Source organism: Pavona decussata, unplaced genomic scaffold, assembly GCF_977016875.1.
Source record: "Pavona decussata unplaced genomic scaffold, jaPavDecu1.1 SCAFFOLD_386, whole genome shotgun sequence".
NCBI classification, from domain to species: Eukaryota; Metazoa; Cnidaria; class Anthozoa; order Scleractinia; family Agariciidae; genus Pavona; species Pavona decussata.
Window position 1 is genome coordinate 187,369 of NW_028145758.1, and position 21,278 is coordinate 208,646.

Sequence of the window (21,278 nt, forward strand, 5' to 3'; positions counted from 1 at the left end):
TTTGTTTTTCAGGGAAATTTCAGGGTTTTTTCACCCGTGTGTTACAGTATAAAGGACTAAGCTATTGATGGTCAAAATTTGTTAAAAGCCATTACACTTAACTTGTTACTAGCGACCTTACGGAAACATGACGGCGACAGCAATGACAACACCACAAACAAACAATCGCTCTGAACGTGCGTTTTCAATTTTGGTACATTTCTCTCTCGTCCTCTGTGAAACAAACAACGTGAAATGACGAAATTCAAGATTATGTGGAGAACGTGAACACACGACGATGAAATTTTCATTTTCTTTCTTAACTCAAATGCCACTCCTACCGATTTGATTCCTGGGTAGTTCGTCGTTTGTGTAGAAGTTGAACGAGTTAAAATAATCGCGAAGTAGCACAGCCGAAATAATGATATATTTTCAAGTGACTTTTTCGTTGGCGTTGCCGTCTTGCATTCGTAAGGTCCATAACACGTGTCCGGCTTCGGCTAGTCAGAGCAAAAATGGATTGTGACTTTAAAAAGTCGGGCCAGTCTTTTCCAGTTCATCAGTTGCGCCCTGAAGCGGGGAAACCACCTAGAACTAATTGTGGTTTGTTTATAGCGGTTTTCGATTGAGTGACGAAAGTAATTCTGCGTTTGCTTCGGTTTTGCTTTTCAACGCTCAGTGATTGGTTAGCAAAATTCGCGCCACTTTTCCAACCAATGAGAAGCATAATGAAAACCAATCGTGGCTTGCTCGCACGCGTTTTCCCTCGTTTGGCGCCGGTGACATGTAGAAATTGGCTTCGTCTTCAGATTGGCTCATTGCACTATTTACGGCTGCTGTCATTAGTCAGAGCAAAATCATGTAAATTACATTGGTTTTGGTTTTAATACGACACTCAGTTGAAACCCTCTCTACTTGTCAAGAATGCAGTTGAAGTATTCCTCTTAGTGTCATGGGAGTATTTTGCTTATGAGCGAACGAGGGTATGTGGTGGGAATTTTAGAAACGTTTTGACAAATTTTCAGCAAAATCCCAATGCCAGGTTGGTAGTAGTAGTTCCTTGAAGCAGTTGTGGTATTGTTATTTAATGACATGAAACGACAACATAGAGTATTTCATGTTGATGTTCACATCGGAGCTGGGTCTCCATTCCTTCTAAAAAAAAAGGATTACTGAAATGAAAAGTTAATAAGAATAGCTTAAGATAACGAATTTTTATATTCGCTAGCGAGAAATTTGCAGAAGTAAGTTGTAGATATCATTTAAATTTGTTGGCATGCCAGTGAACTTTTTTATAGTTTTATTCTCAATATTTATACTCTTACATAAGTCGCTTTATCTGTAGCCTCCCACGCAGTCGTTTTTGGGGGACTCGTGTTACCTCCTCCCCACAAACGGGGTGGGAGGCTACTTTATCTGCCAAGAGAGGGAGGTTTCGTTTGGTACTTACAGAACTCTTTAAATTGTAAAGCTTGCATCTGCAAGTGACTTCTCTCACTATTTTACTTACTTCGCGCTGAAAATAACTTATTTCGAAGTTCACAGTTCTTGTACAGGTCTCTAAAATAAGTGAAAACGTTGAATTTGATATAGTTTAACTTTCCCTTACGATAGGCAAAATATTTTTACCAATTATTCAATTATATTATTTCCAGCAATTAACGATACGTCGCCCTCTGATCTTTTAAATAATTGCCACTGATTATGAGTGCGGTGCATGAGATTGTGAATAAAATGACCAAGTTCTATTATTTTACTGTTCTGAATTTTGAACCGTGTATGTTGAGAAAACGTTTGCAGTGTTGCCGGTGTCATCACATGGAACGCGAATGCAAAAATGTATTGCACAAAGGAGTGAAACAATCAGAAAAAGACGGATGCACTCATGTCAGAAAAATCCTTTCATCACTTACGTTACCCTTAGTCTAAAATTTTATCAAAACCCCACATATATATGCCAAAGGTACATTTTATCGAGCGTTACGACCTTGAATTGTAGCCAAAATGCCTAAAATCGGGCGCGCACAACGGCAACATTTAGGCAATTGTACCTGGTCAATTGTACGATCCTGCCCCTGCCAGGGGCAGCGTCTTTTAAATTTGGTGTCTTTTGGTTGATTATTATTTATATCATGGGAGGTGCCTCGCATGGGTCCTCGCGTCCCGTTCGCACCTGCCCTTTTGACCTTATCACTTTAAAACACTTTGCACATATTTTTCATTTCTTTCTGGCTGTTTAATTTACTGTATTTAACATGTGTGATGGTCAATAAAGCTGTAAAAAAAAAAAAAAATTACTAAGATGGTTGTTTCCTGTGTTCCCGGGTCGTTTTGTGTAATGTTTAAAACACGAGCAGCAGTGGGGTTTTAAATTCCGATAAAACACGTTTTGCGAGTTTGGTTTTACGACACTCAATTGGAAACCGTTAATTGGAGTTAGTTTTCCGGTAACATTCGGAGCTAGCCAAAAGGAGGCTTAGGTTAATTTGAAAGCTTTGTTCGGGCATGCGCGGAATAGATTTTCCTGCGGACTTGTCTTTTTCTAACTATTTTCCATTATTTTTCACCTTTGTTTTTCTTTTCCCTCTAGTGAGATTGCTCCCCTTTGTTCTAGTTTGTGCCTATTCTGGCCTCCAAACTCTGAAATTGTATGACATCACGGTCGATACCCTCGGGGCATCATAAAAACCCGCGGGACTGATTTCGGGGAAAAAAAACCACACGAATAGTATGCGTTTTTCTATCGTTGAACGCAATTATTATTTTTTCAGATCCTGAAGAAGGAAAGTGAAGACATGCATAAACGTAGTTTTCGAAGCGATCCTGAAAAAGAAGGAAACCATTATTTTCTGTTTGCTTTAACAATTCGTCAGAAATGAATTTAATTTATTTTGGAAAGGCGCAGCCAGTTGTGTCTTCACGGTGTGTGACTGTGATCACTCGTCATCTTGTCCATCCGCATTTTAATGAGGTCATGCGGAAGCGATCGGAAAAGCTTTCTGCCATTTCACTCGTACATTTATTAGTTTATGACAGTGGAATTACACATTTTAGGCATCCTGGTAATTATATAATAATCATTAATCAATATCCTCGTGTATAAGGTTGAGACCAATCGTAAATGTATAGTTGCACTTGCAAAGCCTCAAAGGTCTTTCTGGTAGGTACGTTCAAGCTAGTAATACAGAATTAGGGACAAGCAGTGTCCGACTTCGCCACTAGGTTATTACGTGGCCATTACTTACAGTTTTACCCGCCCTTCAATATATTCAGGGCGAATAATGATTGAGATTAATTGATTCATTCCCTAGGACATAGCATTATTCACACGCTTTTACATTATAACCTGTGTAAAACTCGTGCTGTGATAGCATTACATACAGAACAACAGTTTCTTCAATGGAGTACAGCTTTTTCATGTAGGCAATTAAACGGGATTCACGGCGGGATTTTGCAAGCCCTCCAAATGTCTGTTCTGCTTTCTCGGTGTCGATGATCCTTGTGGCTTTGCAGACTCGTTCGACTACGCTGTCCCTCGTGGACTGCCTCCAGCTCACGGCCTTCTTGTCCCTCCTCACTTTGCTGTCTCTTGCTGCTTCCTTCCTTGTGGTTTCCCAGCTCCTCGTGGTCTCCCTCCTCTTCCTTCTCCTGGCTTCCCTTTTCGTCACTTGCTGGTGTAAATGGGAAGACTGCTCTTGGTCTTAGTGGCTGAATGGCGATCAGATTGCTTTAACGCGATGAGCTTCTTCCATAGAATGGCAAACATGAACAGAAATCCAGTCATTGTTGATACCATTCCTTGAAAAACAATAACCTGGCCCCAGCTGTTCAAAGGTCGGATAACTTTATTCGCTGGATAAGGCACTATTCAGGGTCTAAAATATACTTTACGTAAAACCTTTTCCAAGGTTTTCGTACACTCCCAAACCTAACTGTGGTTAGAGTGTGCATATTCGCTTGTATAAGAGGAAATACTGAAATCTTTGCACAGATTGGAACTGACGGATAGCGACTTATCCACTGGATAAAGTTATCCGGCCTTTGAACAACTGGACCCAGGTTATCAGAAACGACGTAATAACGCGAAGAGGTAATTGCTACCATTATATACGCCGTGACAATCCCCAAGGACAGCCCTATCAACGACACTCTTATCTTGCATATCGTCTTTACTTCTTTAACCATGAACAAGGCAACTGTTGCCACATTAAAGAAAGCCATGGTAATATGATATGAGCCATGGCTGGCACCTGCAGCCAAGCCAAAATTGAGGACAATCTTGTAACACAATACTTCCACCGTTCCATTCCGAGCTGCAGTGCTGTTACAATCAACGGCTTCCCTTGAAAAGTTCTTTATTGTTTCCAAATGCCAAAGTGTATATTTGGAACAATCAAGTGCTTTATTGTCGGGATCGCACTGGAAGCTCGTCTCGAGAAGCAGCAGCCAATAGAACAGTAGCACAACGCCACCGAACAGCACCAGGAGTAGAATAGGCTCGATAAAACTCTGGACAAGATCTTCTCCACGTCTCCAGGTCCACGTCTTTAAACATCCATCTTTTCTCTCCGAAGCAGTCAGCTTTCCTCTCAATCATGTTGTGGAATGCATAGGTGGCAACCCAGCGCTTCATCTCCTTTAGTCGATACCCCATCATAAGGAGCGTTATGAAAGGACCATAGGCTGTCATAATGGCTGGCGACCAGGTCATAGCAATGTAAAAAAACTCCTTCATGGTTATAAGGTGCAGCAAGAGGCTATGAGGCAAGAAAGCGAATCCCTGTGCCCCATGATAATTATTTTCAATCTTTTTTTAGTTCGCGCCATGCTATTTTGGGAAATTATAATCCGCCATTGAGTTTAAAATTAAATGACGTCACTCTAACTGACCAATAAGATGTCGACATTAAAATAGCAACGCAAACAAAAATAGATTGAAAAAAAATTTTCATAGGAAGAGGGGCATGTATGAGGATTCACTCTCTTACCTCATAGTCTCTTGGGTGCAGTGTTTGTGAACAGCACAATTAAATATTCATAATGTGCAGTTGTGTTCTGTCTGTTTGTGTCTTAACGCAGTCAACGGTGGCACGAGGCCATGCGGAAGTGATGAAAAAATAATAAAAATAACAGTAAAACAATATGCAAGCTTTCCTTCCTCGTTCCTATATGAGTTATGCTTGTTTGAACCATTATGAAAATCATTATTTATCCCACTGAAAACGTGTTCTCGTGGTTTAAAATGTAACTAGATTCACAACTGGTCATTTGAATGTACTTCTGCCTCAGGCTGGGAAATACCGGCAGAGAAAAAAACAATTAGAAGACATAATAAAAGCACTGTGAGTAGCCTCTGTGACACTAACCCATTTTCGTTCCCAACAACTTTGTAAAATCCGGGTCTGAAAAAGTCCAGGGCACACGCATTGAAGTGTTGAACACGCCTGACTGGAAGAATGGGAACGAGATTCATGTCTGTGTAGATATCATGACGAACAATATGGAAAAGTACATTACGTTTGATTTTGGCATCTTAAAAGCAAACAAAGGGTGCCGGCGTTCCCCTTGTGTTCAGCTGTACGTTTTAGAACTTCGTGAAACATTTTTTCACCAAAATGAACTTCAACTTAATTGTGCCTATTCTGCTTATTCCCCTACTGAATGCAAGATTTACTGAATTTAGACAATTAATGTTGATAATAGTTATCACGAAGAAAACCTGTTCTTGCCATACTTTAAATCAGATCAAAAACTTCAAGGGAGTTATCGGCGAAACCGTAACAGATATCAGACTTATTGTTATGTCTAAAGTATGGAACGCCCAGAGAGCCGGGGTCTGTTACTTCCAAAAGCACCTCGTGGAAGCAATTTTTTAGAAAGGTTCTGTTCAAAATGGCGACTTAATGGTTTGCTAAACAAATTGTATCGTATAGAGATATACATGTAGTTCTCTTCCTCTTTAGAAAATGATCAATTGGCTCTTCCTCGTAGCCTTCCTCGTCACTTTAAAGGGGAAGTATCACGCAGCAGAAACAACCAAATAAATGTGAAGTTTGTTATAAATTATCATCCCAGGGAAACAAAACTGTCGATTAGTGCCTCTGGTCAGAGACAGAGTAGGTCGGTATGGATTGAAACTTGAAAAATGTTAGGCTAATGGTTTTCAAGTTCTTGCATTTTTGTTTCCAAAATGCACTAGAACAGATCACAAGTTGTTTCTTTCAAGAATTGTGTTGATTTCTTTCCTCTCGTCATTCTAGAATTATTTGGCAACTGATTGAAGGTCTTACTTCATCATTTTTAACAAAAGGTACCAAAAACCCCATGATACTTACCCTTTAAGGCTCATCTTCAATTTCTTACAGTTGTAACACTTTGGTTAGATTGTGATCAAATTGAACTGAAAGGAGCTTTGGACTTAGCTTAGGAGAATAGGATGAGTAATCTACCAACTCTTTGGGGCAGGGGACACCTTACCTTGTGTTGACACAGAGTGCTCTCTCATACGTCACACTATCTTTTTTTCAGTATAATAAATGAACAGGAGTACCTTAGGGCGATCGTGGCTGGTGAGGTCGTTCACTTTACTAACAACTCACTGCCGTTTCCGTAAAGAAATACTTGATACAATTTTACCCAACACCATTTTATTCTACTTTTTCTTTCTGTAGCAAACTGACAATATTCCTTATAAGACTCGTTATGAATGAATATTACCCAATACCATTTTAATGTTTGTTTGTTGGAACGTGTGATGACCCTCGATTATTTGCAGTTATAAATGCCATATCTTTGCCATAAAAGTTCTATGTTTATAAGGAATCCCTTGTTTTTATAAAATAGTATTTGATAGCACTACATATACCATTCAGTTGCAAACCCTCAACGGCAAAATTAGCGTTTCCAGCTAGTTAAACTAAATCAGATTCCTGAAACCAAACAAAAAACTCTAGACTACTCTTTTTAACCGGAATCTTGTCGGCGTAGACATTTCAAGTTTGGTCACTTGACCCAGACCAAGAGATGAGGAGAAAAGTTATTGACTGATCTGCTCGGCCAATCAGAATCGCTGCTTGGATTATCGAAAGCATTGCCATTCTGTGACCAGCCATGCGCCGCGGATCCTTTGCTCATAACACCAACAGTCATGCAGTAGTCGTTGCGTGCCGTATTGCCTCTGGTGTCATAAGTGGCAGAGGGATACGCACCTCCATGCCGTGGATAGACCATTATCCCAAACCTGTTCTGATAGCAGATCTAGAAATAACAAAACAAAAAATAGTTATTCAAAATTAGCGGTAGCTTACTCAAGAAAACGCTCTTCGCTTCCTTCAGATTTCCGTTTAAAGGGCAAAGTGTGATGCATTTAAAGCTATCGGACTTAGTAGATAAATAAAAACTGGAGAGCCAAAATCCCAGAAAGCATCATTCCTCAGTCAAAGATGATCGCACCTTAGAAAATGTACCGAAAACGAAGGCATTTTTTAAGTTAAGTGGGAACTCTTTTCAACCAAAAAATTGAACAAGCTGTTAGTAGATTGGGCTGCGTGTAAAACGAACGAGGGTTTAAGGGTGAGTACGTTAGCTTTTTTTTAATATATAGAGTAAGAGCATAATACCATCACTTTTTAATTGTCAAGTGAATCATCCTACCTTTTTGTTCCCATTCCAAGCATACACCATAACAGGAGTTTGCACAGCTGCCTTCACCGCTGAGAACCCAACAGAATGTTTCCAAAATGATCCTTTTTCTCTATCTCCAGGCAACCGCCACATCACCCATTTACTGCCTAAGCCATCTGCCCTCTCACCACTTGAGAAGAGGACCGTGGACGCTTCCTCTACGGCCAGGCTGCGAGCGTCAATACAGGCAAACCCTCTGCCTTTAGTAAGCTTTGGAGTCTTCATCGCTACGGTGTTGTGATTTGAGACGAGCCATGTCTTGTAAATGTTGCCCACTCTTCCACTGATTTTGCCCACAAGAGTCCAGCCACCATTTTTCATGTCACAGTAAGTCTGCACTGCTGAACTTCCTTGAAGGTCTGTTTTGATCCAGTAAACTCCATTCTTGGCACGCGGTTTGCTGTTCACAAGACTTGCGTCATGGATCTGTTTGCAGGAGCCCGCAGGAAGCTTTTTCTCCCCCAATAGAGCACTCTGACTTGGAACGACCGGCTGGAGATCTCCCAAGGTAATGTTAGGGGAAGTGGTGACAAGGAATCTCACTTTGATGTTGTCATATAGTGTTTTACAATTGTGGGGCGACCTATGACAGCCCAGCCCTACAGTTCCTGCTGGTATTCTCCACGGGTTGCTAACTTTGACATTACTGTGCACTAGTTTGCCGTTTGCCCATTGCCAAAAGGAGTTGCCGACTGCTCTATACTTAAAGTGAAACCAAGCGTTTAACTTGAAAGCTGTGGGTAGTTTTGCTAAATTTATCCAGCCGCCATCTCTGTTATTAAACTGGGGATTCATGGCACAAGTATCACCCTTCGGCGGGTAGTATTGAAACCACCATCCTGTGGTTTTGCTGGGGTTTACATTGCTGACACGCAAAAATGGTCCAGGTGAGCTTTTCGTAGTTCCAGTCTCTTTTAAGTCCATCTCTACCTCGACATCTTTCCACTTGAATCCTGACTTAATATACAGCCCGACTTCAACAGTACCTTTGCCCAAATCTTTGTTCTTCATGGTGTCACCAAGTAATCGACCATTTTGAACGCTCCATTTGCCCCAGGTAATCACCCATTCTTTCTTCAGGGTTGAACTCGAGAAGTCATCATGGAAGGCATACACCTTGTCAGGGTTATCCATGACACTGCCGCTGACCGCACCACCAAGCACTAAAGAGTAAGAGGAGCCATCAACAGTGTTGGCTGATATAGGAGCCTGCAGTCTAAACTGGACAACGGCTGACTTTGTTCCCAGGCCACTAACCACGCGGTCGATTTGGAAAGGGTGCTGTCCATTGTCGTGGTAATAGACTTGGAAGTCGTCGCCATTTTCAAGTGACAATCCACGATCAATCAGCTCTCGGTGGTTTACTGAGGAGAAAGTGAACACTATTTGGATTCCTTTTTGAAGTAAGTATTGATTTCTAAAAAATTTCTATACTGCAAATTTTCCAGCATACATTGTCTGATCGTGTAAAAAGTAATAAATGAAGGAAAGAAAAAGGAAGGAACGGAGAAGAAAAGAAACCAATTAACCAGCGGAGAAAGGGAGGAAGGAATGAATGAAGGGAAGGAGGGACGATAATCAACGAAGAAAAATAAGGAGGTAGGAAGAGAAAAGAAGAAAGAACGAGGGGATGGATGTTTGGAGCATGGGAGAGAGGGAAAAATAGAGGGAAGAAGGAAAGAAGGAAGGAAGGAGGGATGGATCAAGGAAGGAAGGAAGGAAGAAAAGTAAAGAAGGCAGGAAAGAGAAAGGAAGGAATCATACAAGGGAGGAAGCAAGTTAAGAAGGAAGGAAAGAGTAAGGAAAGCAGGAACTAAAGAAAGGAAGGAGGGAGGAAGCACGCAAAGAAGGAAGAAAGGAAGGAATGAAGAGAGAGGAAAAGGGGAAATGAGGAAGAAAAAAAAAGAAAAAAAAGAGATCAAAGGGAAAATAGCAAAAAAAGGGAATTCAAAGAAGAAAGGAAGGAGAAAGCAAGCAAAGAAGGATGGAAGAGGGAGGAAGAGAGGAAAAGAGACAGGGAAGGAGAAAGGAAGAGAGGAAAGGAGACAAGAAGGAAGAGATGAAAGGAAGCAGGCAGGGAGAGAGGAAGGGAAAGAGAGAGAGAGGAAGGCAGGGAGGTAGGAAGGAAGGAAGGGACAAAGAAAAATTAGAAAGAAAGCAAGGAAGAAATGGAGGAAGAAAGGGATGAAGGAAAAAGGAAAGGGGGGGGAGGAAAGAAGGAAGGAAGGAAGGGAGGAAGGAAGGAAGGAAGGAAGGAAGGAAGGGAGGAAGAAAGGCAGATAGGAAGCAGGAAAATAGAAAGGAAGGGAGGAGAAGATGGAGGAAAAGAGAAAAGAAAAGAGGGAAAAAGGAAGCGAAGGGAGGGAAGTGAAGCAGGAAGGGAGGGAGTAAGGGAGGGGGGAGGGAGAGGAGGAAGGCGGGAAGGGTGAAAAGTGGGGTGGGAGAAATGAGGAAACGAGGTAAGGGAGAGAGGAAGGAAGAAAGGCAGGAAAGAAAGGAGGAAGGAAGGGAGGAAGGATGGAAGGAAGAAAGGAGGGAAAGAAGGAAGGAAGGAAGGAAGGAAAGGAAAGAAGGAAGGAGGGAAGGAAGGGAGGGAGGGAGGGAGGGAGGGAGGGAGAAAAGAAATTTTGGGGTAGAAGATAGGAAGGAACGAAGGGAGGAAAGAAGACAGAAGGGAAGAAAGGCTGAGAAGGAAGGAAAACAAAAAGAAAAAGGTAAGGAAGTAATTAGGTAAAAAGGGAAAATTCAGGAAGTAAGAAGGAACGTAGGAAGGGAAGAAAGAAGAAAGTAAGAAATAAAGAAAGGAAGGAAAAAAGGAAGGAAGTAAGGAAAGAAGAAAAGAAAGTAAACTATGAAAGGAGCGGATGGATGGATGGAGGGACGGAGGGAGAAAGGAGGGGAGGAACAAAGGAAAGAAGGAACAAAGGAAGTAAGGAAAGAAGTAAGGATTGAAAAAACGGATTAAGAAGGCGATGGAGGGAGGAAGGGAGGAACAAAGGAAATAAGTAAAGAATGTAGAAAGGAATTAAAGAGAGGATGGATGGATGGAGGAAAGAAGGAAGAAAGGAGGAAGGGAGGGAGGAGAGAAGGAACAAAGGAAGGAAAGAAAGGACTAAATGATGAGGAAAGCGATTAAGGAGAGGATGGATGGAAGGAGGGAGGGTGGGAGGAAGGAAGGAAGGAATGAATGAAGGAGCAATGGAGGGAAGGAGAGAAGTAAAGAATGAAGAAAGGGATTAAGGAGAGGATGGATGGAAGGAGGGAGGGTGGGAGGAAGGAAGGAAGGAAGGAAGGAAGGAATGAATGAAGGAGCAATGGAGGGAAGGAGAGAAGTAAAGAATGAAGAAAGGGATTAAGGAGGGGATGGATGGATGGAGGGAGGAAGGAAGGAAGGAAGGGAAGACGAAACAAAGGAAGGAAGGAAGGAAGGAAGGAAGGAAAAGGGGGATGGATGGAGGTAGGGAGGCAGGAGAGAAGGAAGGAAAGAAGGAACAAAGGAAGGAAGAAAAGAAGTAAAGAAAGAAGAAAGGGATTGAAGAGGGGCTGGATGGATGGATCGATTAATGGATGGATGGATGTAGAGAGGAAGGGAGAAAAGAAGGTAGGAAAGAATGAACAATGGGATTAAGAGGGGGATGGATGGATGGATGGTTTGATGGATGGATGGAGGGAGGGAGGGAGGAAGGAAGGAAGGAACAAAACAAAACAAAAATTTGGAAAATGGAATGATGGGGAAATAAATGAAGCCAAGAAAAAATTAATGAATGAATTGGTAAATTGGTCAATGGATGGATCAGCATATGAATGATTGAATGAAAATAGAAAAAAATAATATAGATAAATGAATGAATGAATGAACAAAACATTGCCATGAATGAATATATGGAGAAATAAATGGATTGATTAAAAGATTAAATCAATCGCATTGATTGATTGATTGATTGATTGATTGATTGATTGATTGATTGATTGAGTGATTGATTGATTGATTGATTGAGTGATTGATTGATTGATTGGTTGGTTGGTTGGTTGGTTGGTTGGTTGATGGATGGATGGATGGATGGATGGATGGATGGATGGATGGATGGATGGATGGATGGATGAATGGATGGATGGATGATGGATGGATTGGTTGACCAACTGATTGATTCAAGGAATGTAGAGGGAACGGATTGAGTAAGCGAACGAGAGATGAAAAAAGGGAAAAGGAACGCTAAGCAAGAAGCAATGGATGATCGCTTTGTGCAATATCAACCGATTGTTTGCCGGATAAAAAAATGTTGATTTTGGCTGCTAATTCTCATCTTTGTCTTAAAATTAAATCGTTTTTAAAACAGTGTTACAATGTTCCTAAACAATTGTTAGCCTGGAAAAATAAAAGTGTTAAAAACTAAAAGTTCATACCTGGTACACTTATGGTGTAATGTTTAGGCAGAGAGGATCCTGTTGTCTTGATTCGCACCTGCATTTTACCGCCCAGTCTTGCCATACAGCTCTGATATCCACTCGAGGTGTTTCCCTTGGCAAGTTTTTCCAATAGATGCTGAACTGGTCTCAACAGGGCGATCTCTTCTTCGGCGATTCGAGCCAGTTTCTCGGCGTCTTTTTGCATAACAGTGGCCATCGTCTTCTTTTCGTTGAAAGTCTTCAAATCCAGAGTTAACTTGTAAATCAGGGAGTCGATCTCGCTTTTAGCGCGGTACACTTCTCCATGCCTGGTCGGCTTGGCTGATTGGCTCACTCGACAACTTAAAAAGCACAACAAGGCGGAGAATATAACGACAAAGCGAAGGCGAAAAGACATCACACAGCAATACACGATAAATACAACGCTTCAAACTGTGGCTGATGATTGAAAGTGGATCGTATGAGGACTGACTGATTATAAGAAATTTACGATGACTCATCACACAAGTATAAACTGATGACGAAAAGCTTTTCAGGTATTTTTTTCGTGAAAAGCATGGGGCAACCTTTAATATATGCGCATAGAAACTGTCACTTTGTTGTGACAGCGGCCGAGTAGTAACGGAAGGTCGTCAAGCTTTAGTTAGCGATATCATGACGGGGCATCGGGTTTATATTAATTATTACCGTATTATTTGCGTCTGCGGGCAACGGTTGGTTATGGTTTCACAACTGAGCAAGTTGAAGTTTTCATTGTGGCACACCTTTAAAGATGGCATGCGGTAAAACTTGTGCTGGTCGCGCTCAACCTTCTTTTGTCAGCTAATGGACATTATTACGTTATTTATTTCTAGTCTCGCATTTTGACAGGAAATCTTTTCTTCAATGCAAATTTTGTCTAGTTTGTTCGACTGGAGATGAAGGTCTATGAGCGTGATTGGATATCTTGATGGGGGTAAAATCTCGGCCAAAGGACGGAGAAAATCGCGGCAAACCCTTGCCATTTTCTAGTTATTTTCTGGAGAAATCCCATGCAGACAAATATTGGTGGTTATCGTCGGCAAAGTCGTGTTCGACTTCATCTAACCCCGATAAAATTTCGATAGTTCGCCCTTCGAATCTCAGCTAAACTGCCAACGAAATTTCTTAAAAAAGGGGGGAAAACAGGAATTCGTTAAATCGCTACTTATTTCAATTCTCGTGAAAATCCAGCCGTCAAATCCAGCCAAAGGTTTGATATTCCCCCTAAACGTTTAAACATTTCAGGCCAAATCTCCATTTTAGTAAATTCTAATTCAAGGAAATTACAAACATATCCCGATTATTTGAATTCTGTATTCCGTAGACATCTTTAACTGAACAGTGGCTAACAAATTTAGCTTCACAGCTAGTGTTCAGGCACACCAATAAATAAAAACAAAACAATAACAAAATCTGAAACACAAATGTAAAAGATGGCAAAGATACAAGTAAAGTACATAGATTTGAATATAAATAGGTTCCATTAAAATTACAAAGAGTTGACGTACACGTATTTGAAGAATAAAATATTCGTTGCCTTATTTTACTTACAAATTCTTTGCTGCCAGCCACTTGTTTTCTAGTATCTTGTGATAGGGCATTCCAGTGTTAGGCGGCGAAGTAGCCTTGTGATCTTACGCCATACTTAGTCGTTCTAACTTTTGGCAAGACCAAACTGATGCTGCCGGTTCCCTTGAAGCATATTCAGAATTTCTCATAGAATATTTGCCACAAAGAACGGGGCCAAACTTAAACTTAATCCCGGTCAAATTCCAACTCAATCCCAGGAAATTTCCCCAAAGAATCCCGATAAAATGCTTACTCGATCGCGGCAAATTTCCCACATATTTGGTCAGGGAGACGATGGACTGCGAGGACCTGGGAACAGTCTCTCTTTTGCTCGAGAATCTGCGGGGAAGTAGCGCGGGCGCCGGAAGGCGCTCAAATTTGCCACTCGCGCGACTTCTCCCCTCCCCCGAATATTGTGCTCGCTCAGTTTTTTTGCGTTCTTCCCAGCGGATATCTACAGCAAAAGAGAGACTGCTCCCAGTCTAGGGAGTCGAGTGCTCGCACCACTGGGCTATCCCTACTCCTTGAAGAAAACATCACGCGCTTTTTCGCTCACATATGCTTGCATTTGAGTGGAATGGGGCCTGTTCATAGGTACCAAAGATTTCTCCAACCTTTGGAAAGCGTACATTCGTAGCGGTAAAACTACTGCCTGACAGTACTAAAGCATGTTTCGGTGTTTGTACTTTTGTTGACCACGAGTACGCATGCGTACTAGGTTTGACCACTGTGAAGAGAAATCGATTGTATGCATGCGTACTAGGTTTGACCACAGTGAAGAGAAATCGATTGTCACGCAACGTTTGCGTGACGACAGATAGCAGCAGCCACTACATTAGAGAAGGATACCTGTTTCCCTGCCTTGTAATTGTCACGGAATATTCACTCGCATCGTCATACAATCGTTTTCTTCAGTGTGATGCTCAAATGGGAGTGCCTCAGAACAACTGTAGATGATAATGTTCTTTACTTCACTGCTCACAGCATTTTAACGTAAAGAAATACTTGGCACGATTTTTACCCAACACCATTTTATTCTGTAAATATAATGAACTGACAGTTTTTCTTCCTTATCAGGGACGCCTGACTAGGTATCAATGACTTTTACCAAACACCATTACTTTGTTTTTCTTTTTGTTTTAACAAACTGACATGCAAGCAGTTCTTTAGTTGCACGCGCAATAAACTTCAATATCGTTGCCAGAAATACTCCATGTTTGCCCTTGCTTTCATAAAACAAACTTTGTTAGTTTCCCCTAGGACTACGCTACACCAGCCATTAGTAATTAAGAGCCCTTATCAAATAGGACATTGTCCATGATTAGTTAAATAGGTTTCCAAAGCAAACAAAAAAGTCAAGGCTGCTCTTTTTATCGCTCTCAACGAATATTTCAAGCTTGGTTACTTGAGCCAGACCAACAGATGAGGAGAGAGGTTAGTGTTTGATCTGCTCGGCCAATCAGAATCACTGCTTGGATTGTCGTAACCACCGGTACTCTGTGACCAGCCATGCGCAGTGGATCCTTTTGTCAGAACCCCCACGGACATGCAGTAGTCGTTACCGGCAGTGTTGCCTTTAGCGTCATAACTGACGGAAGGATACGCACCTCCATGCACTGTATGGACCATTATCCCAAACTTGTTCTGATAGCAGATCTAGACAAAATAAATGATACGTATTTAGGAGTCAAACCACAATTAACTCGGATAGTCCCGCCACGTTTATCTTGTGGATCTTTCTTTTATCGCTTACAAAATTATTGAAGTTAGCAGATTTATTACGTCCATGTTGAAATCAATGGTGATCATTGCAATCTGATTGGCTCTCAAAAATCGCATATTTTTTTAAAAATGGGTTTCCAGAAGAGGATAGATAGATATTAATATTGACAAAAAAAACTCAAAAGCCATCCATTCCCCGGACAAAGATGCTCTCACCATAGAAAATGTACCCAAAACAACATTTCCCCCAGGCATTTCCAAGTTAGATGGGGGAGCCGCTTAATTAACAAGGAATACTGATCAATAGGTTGTTGGTACTTTGGGCCGCGCGTAATGCGAACACTGGATTAAGGGTGAGTTTATGAGCAATTTTTATAAAAAGAGGCTGGAATAGGGCCATAAATATTAATACTGAAAAAAGGTTCATCACTGTTTGGTTTTCAAATGAATCATCATACCTTTTTGTTTCCATTCCAGGCATATACCATAACAGGAGTTTGGACAGCTCCCTTTACCTCTGAGAACCCAACAGAGTGTTTCCAAAATGAGCCTTTTTCTCTGTCACCAGGCAACCGCCACATGACCCATTTACTGCCCAATCCATCTGACCTCTCACCGCTTGAGAACAGGATCCTGGACGCTTCCTCTACGGCCAAACTGCGCGCGTCAATACAAGCAAACCCTCTGCCTTTAGTGAGCTTTGGAGACTTAAGCGCCGCGGTCTTGTGATTTGAGACGAGCCATGTCTTGTAAATGTTGCCCACTCTTCCACTGATTTTGCCCACAAGAGTCCAGCCACCATTTTTCATGTCGCAGTAAGTCTGCACTGCCGAACTTCCTTGGAGGTCTGTCTTGATCCAGTAAACTCCATTCTTGGCACGCGGTTTGTTGTTTACGAGACTTGCGTCATGGATCTGCTTGCAGGAGTCCGCAGGAAGCTTCTTCTCTCCCAATAAAGCACTTTGACTGGAAACGACCGGCTGGAATTCTCCCAAGGTGATGTTAGGGGAAGTGGTGACAAGGAATCTCACTTTGATGTTGTCATACAGTGTTTTACAATTGTGGGGAGAAATATGGCAGCCCAGTCCTACAGTTCCTGCTGGTATTCTCCACCCTTTACTCACTTGAATATTTCCGTGCACAAGTTTTCCATTCGCCCACTGCGAAAACCATCTGTCGCCAGCGACTCGATATTTGAGGTTAAACCAAACGTACGGTTTGAAAACCACGGGCAGTTTTCCATAGAAGTACTGGTTGTCTCTGTTATTTGCCACAGGCCTCAATGCACTCTTGTCGCCCCTCTTCGCCCAGTATTCAACATACCAAGCTGTTGTTTTGCTGGGTTCCACATTGCTGATACGCAGAAATGGACCAGGAGCACTCTTGATACTAGCGGTCTCCATCATATCAAGCTCCACCTCGATGTCTTTCCACTGGAATCCCGACTTAATATGCAGCCCGACTTCAACATTACCTTTGCCCAGATCTTTGGTCTTCGTGGTATCACCAAGCAATCGACCATTTTGAACGCTCCATTTTCCCCACGTAATCACCCATTCTTTCTTCAGGGTTGAACTCGAGAAGTCATCATGAAAGGCATACACTTTGTCAGGGTTATCCATGACACTGCCGCTGACCGCACCACCAAGCACTAAAGAATAGGAGGAGCCATCAACAGTGTTGGCTGATATAGGAGCCTGCAGTCTAAACTGGACAATGGCTGACTTTGTTCCCAGGCCACTAACCACGCGGTCGATTTGAAAAGGATGCTGTCCATTGTCGTGGTAATAGACTTGGAAGTCGTCGCCATTTTCAAGTGACAATCCACGATCAATCAGCTCTCGATGGTTTACTGAGGGTAAAGTGAACACCAGTTGCATTCATTTTAGAAGTAAGTATTGATTTCTAAAAAATATCTATACTGCAAATTTTCCAGCCTACATTATCTGATCATGTAGAAAGTAATAAATCAAGGAAGGAAAAAGGAAGGAAGGGAGAAGAAAAGAAACCCATTAACCAGCGGGGAAAGGGAGGAAGGAATAAATGAAGGGACGGAGGGACGAAAAACAACGAAGAAAGGCAGGGAGGTAGGAAGAGAAAAGAAGAAAGAAGGAGGGGATGGAGGTTTGGAGCATTGGAGAGAGGGAGAAATAAAGGGAAGAAGGAAACAAGGAAGAAAGAAGGGAAGGATCGAGAAAGGAAGGAAGAAAAGTAAAGCAGACAGGAGAAGTAAAGAAAGGAATCATATAAGGAAGGGAGGAAGCAAGTAAAGAAGGAAGGAAAGATGGGAGAGGAAGAGGGGAAAGGAGGAGGAAAGGAAAACGGAAAGCAGGAGGAAAGGAAGGAAAGAGTAAGGAAGACAGGAGCAAGAAAGAAAGGAAGGAGGAATCACGCAAAGAAGGAAGAAAGGAAGGAAAGAAGAGAGAGGAGGAGGGGAAATGAGGAAGTAAGGAAGCCGGAAAAAAGAAAAGCAGTGACCAAAGGGGGGAGAGCAAGAAAAAGGGAAGGAAGAAAGGAAGGAAGGAAGGAAAGAATGGGGAGGGAGGGTAGGAAGGAAGGATGAAAGGAAGGAGGAAGCCAGCAACGAAGGATCCCAGGGGGAGGAAAAAATGAAAGGAGGCATGAAGGAAGGAAGGAAACAGAGAAGAAAGGGGGAAGGTAGGAGGGAGAGAAAGGACAAAGGAAGGAGGGTAGGAGGAAATAAATTTTGGGAAAGGAAAAAGGACCATAAAAAGAGAGGAAAGCAGAAGGATAAAAGAAAGGGAGGGAGAGAGGAAGGGAAAGAGGAAGGAAGGGAGGAGAGGAGACATAAAGAAAGGGATGAAGGTAAGCAGGCAAAGAGGGAGAAAGGGAGTGAGAGAGAGGAAGGCAAGGAGGTAGGAAAGAAGGAATAAAGAAAAAAAAAGAAAGTAAGGAAGGAAGGAATGGAGGGAGGAAGGGATGAAGGAAGGAAGGAAGGAAGGAAGGAAGGAAGGAAGGAAGGAATAAAGGGAGGAAGACAGGGAAAGAGGAAGGCAGGGAGGTGGGGAGGAAGGGAGGAAGGAAGGGAGGGAGAAAGGTGAGAAGAGTGAAAAGTGGGCTGGGAGAAATGAGGAAACGAAGGAAGGGAGAGAGGAAGGAAGAAAGGTAGGAAAGAAAGGAGGAATTATGGGAGGGAGTAAGGATGGAAGGAAGGAAGAAAGTTAGGAAGAAAGGGAGGCAGGAAGGAAAGAAATATTTGGGCAGAAGAAAGGAACGAACGAAGAGAGGAAAGAAGACACAAGGGAAGATACGGAGGAAGGAAGGAAAACTAAAAGAAAAAAAGGAAGGAAGCAATTAGGTAGAAAGAAATGTTCGGAATGTAAGAAGGAACGTAGGAAGGAATGAAAGAAGAAAGAAGAAAGTACGAAATGAAGGAAGGAAGGAAAAAAAGAAGGAACAAAGGAAAGAAGAAAAGAAAGTAAAGAATGAAGAAAAGGATTAAGAAGGGGTTGAACGGAGGGAGGAGGAGGTAAGGAAGGGAGGAAGAAAGGGAGAAAGGAAAAAACGAAACAAGGAAAGAAGTAAAGAACGAAGAAAGAAATTAAGGAGGGGATGGATGGATGGAGGGGGGAAGGGAGAGAGAAAAGAAGGAAGGAAAGAGGAAAGAAGTAAAGAATGAAGAAACGGACTAAGGAGGGGATGGATGGAGGGAGGAAGGAAGGAAGGAAGGAAGGAAGGAAGGAAAGAAGGAAGGAAGGAAGGAAAGAAAAAAGGAACAACGGAAGATAGGAAGGAAGGAAGGAAGGAAGGAATGAAGGAAGAGATAAATAAAGGAAGGAAGCAAGGGAAGAAGTAAAGAATGAAAAAAGGGATTAAGAAGGAGATGGATGGATGGAGGGAGGGAGGAAGGAAGGATGTAAAGAATGAAGAAAAGAATTAATGAGGGGAGTGATGGAGGGAGAAAGGGAGAAAGAAAGAAAGTGTAGAATGAAGGAAGGGATCAAGGGGAGGATGGATGGATGAGGAGGGAGGAAGGAAGGAAAAAAAAAAGAAAAGAAAAAAGGAAAGGAGGATAAAAAGAAAGGAAAGGAGGAAGGAAGTAAAGAATGATGAAAGGGATTAAGGAGGGGATTGATGGAGGGAGAAAGGAAGGATGGAAGGAAGGAAAGAAGGAAGCATGGAAGGAAGGAAGGAAGGAAGGAAGGAAGGAAGGAATGAAAAATGGAAGGAAGGAAGGAAGGAAGAAATGAGGATGGCAAGTAGGGAAGAAAGAAAGAAAGAAGGAATATTGGAAGCGAGGAAGAAAGGAAGGAAGAATTCATTTAGAAGTAACGAAGGAATGAGTGGAGGGAGACAGGAAAGGAGGAATAAAATGCATGAAAACATGAACGACTGAACAAAATTTGGAAAATGGAATGATGGGAAAATAAATGAAGCCAAGAAGAAATTAATGAATAAATTGATAAATTGGTCAGTGGATAGATCAGCATGTGAATAATTGAATAAAAATAGAAAAAAGAAGACTTACCGATTATCGGATAAATAGATAAATGAATGGACAAATAGATGGATTGATTGATAGATTGAATCAATCGCATTGATTGATTGATTGATTGATTGGTTGGTTGGTTGGTTGGTTGGTTGGTTGGTTGGTTGGTTGATTGATTGATTGATTGATTGATTGATTGATTGATTGATTAATGGATGGATGGATTGGTTGACCAACTGATTGATTCAAGGAATGTAGAGGGATTGGATTGAGTAGGCGAACGAAAGACGAAAACAAGGGAAAAGGAACACAGAAAAAGAAGCAATGGATAATCGCTTTGTGCAATATCGACCGATTGTTTGCCGGATGGAAAAATGTTGATTTTGGCTGCTAATTTTCATCTTTGCATTAAAATTAAATCGTTTTTAAAACAGTGTTACAAAGTTCTTAGACAATTGCTAGCCTAGAAAAATAAAAGTGTTAAAAACTAAAATTTCATACCTGGTACACTTATGGTGTAATGTTTAGGCAGAGAGGATCCTGTCGTCTTGATTTGCACCTGCATTTTACCTCCCAGTCTTGCCATACAGCTCTGATATCCACTCGAGGTGTTCCCCTTTGCAAGTTTTTCCAATAGATGCTGAACTGGTCTCAACAGGGCGATCTCTTCTTCGGCGATTCGAGCCAATTTCTCGGCGTCTTTTTGCATAACAGTTGCCATCGTCTTCTTTTCGTTGAAAGTCTTCAAATCCAGAGTTAACTTGTAAATCAGGGAGTCGATCTCACTTTTAGCGCGGTACACTTCCCCATGCCTGGTAGGCTTGGCTGATTGGCTCACTCGACAACTTAAAAAGCACAGCAAGGTGGATAATATAACGACAAAGCAAAGCCGAAAAGCCATCGCACGGTAATACACGATGAAAACAACGCTTGAAACTGTGGCTGATGGTTGCCAATGGATGATACGATGACCGACTGATTATTAGAAATTTACGATGACTCATTACACGAGTATAAACTGATGACGAAAAGCTTTCAGGTATTTTTTTCGTGAAAAGCATGGGGCAACCTTTAATATATGCGCATAGAAACTGTCTCGGCTCGTAGTAACGGAAGGTCGTCACGCTCTACATGTATTTAGGGATATTCACAGAGCATCGGGTTATTACCGTAATTCACGTCTGCGGGCCATGACAGATTATGGTTTTACAACTGAGCAAGTTAAAGTTTTCATTGTGGTACACCTTTAAAGATAACGAGCAGAAAAACTAGTGCTGTTCGCGCTAGACCATCTTTTGTCAGCTAATGGACGTTATTCCGTTATTTACTTTTTAGTCTCATATTTTGACAGGAAATCTTTTCTTCAATGCAAATTTTGTCTAGTTCGTTCTACAGGAGGTGAAGGTCCATGAGCGTCACTGGATGTTTTGGTGGGGTAAAATCTCGG

At 41.8% G+C, this 21,278-nt stretch overlaps 2 protein-coding genes and 1 long non-coding RNA gene across 3 annotated transcripts; 1 reads left to right on the forward strand and 2 right to left on the reverse strand.

The window, feature by feature from the left end:
* The first annotated feature begins 158 nt into the window (after positions 1 to 158).
* Positions 159 to 1,730, forward strand: LOC146451452 (uncharacterized). Its single transcript, XR_014859984.1, has 2 exons — positions 159 to 1,308; positions 1,386 to 1,730. It is a non-coding gene; the product is annotated as an uncharacterized LOC146451452 (long non-coding RNA).
* A 4,879-nt stretch (positions 1,731 to 6,609) lies between these two features.
* LOC146451453 (uncharacterized) lies at positions 6,610 to 12,561 on the reverse strand. Its single transcript, XM_085098814.1, has 3 exons — positions 12,067 to 12,561; positions 7,633 to 9,026; positions 6,610 to 7,236 (listed from the first exon to the last, which is right to left on the reverse strand). Exons 1-3 carry the CDS (start codon positions 12,464 to 12,466, stop codon positions 6,982 to 6,984), a joined length of 2,049 nt encoding a protein of 682 aa, XP_084954940.1. The 5' UTR covers positions 12,467 to 12,561; the 3' UTR covers positions 6,610 to 6,981.
* Positions 12,562 to 14,680: 2,119 nt separating this feature from the next.
* LOC146451454 (uncharacterized) lies at positions 14,681 to 20,807 on the reverse strand. Its single transcript, XM_085098876.1, has 3 exons — positions 20,333 to 20,807; positions 15,840 to 17,233; positions 14,681 to 15,315 (listed from the first exon to the last, which is right to left on the reverse strand). The coding sequence occupies exons 1-3, from the start codon at positions 20,730 to 20,732 to the stop codon at positions 15,061 to 15,063; spliced, it is 2,049 nt and encodes a 682-aa protein (XP_084955002.1). The 5' UTR covers positions 20,733 to 20,807; the 3' UTR covers positions 14,681 to 15,060.
* Positions 20,808 to 21,278: the final 471 nt, after the last annotated feature.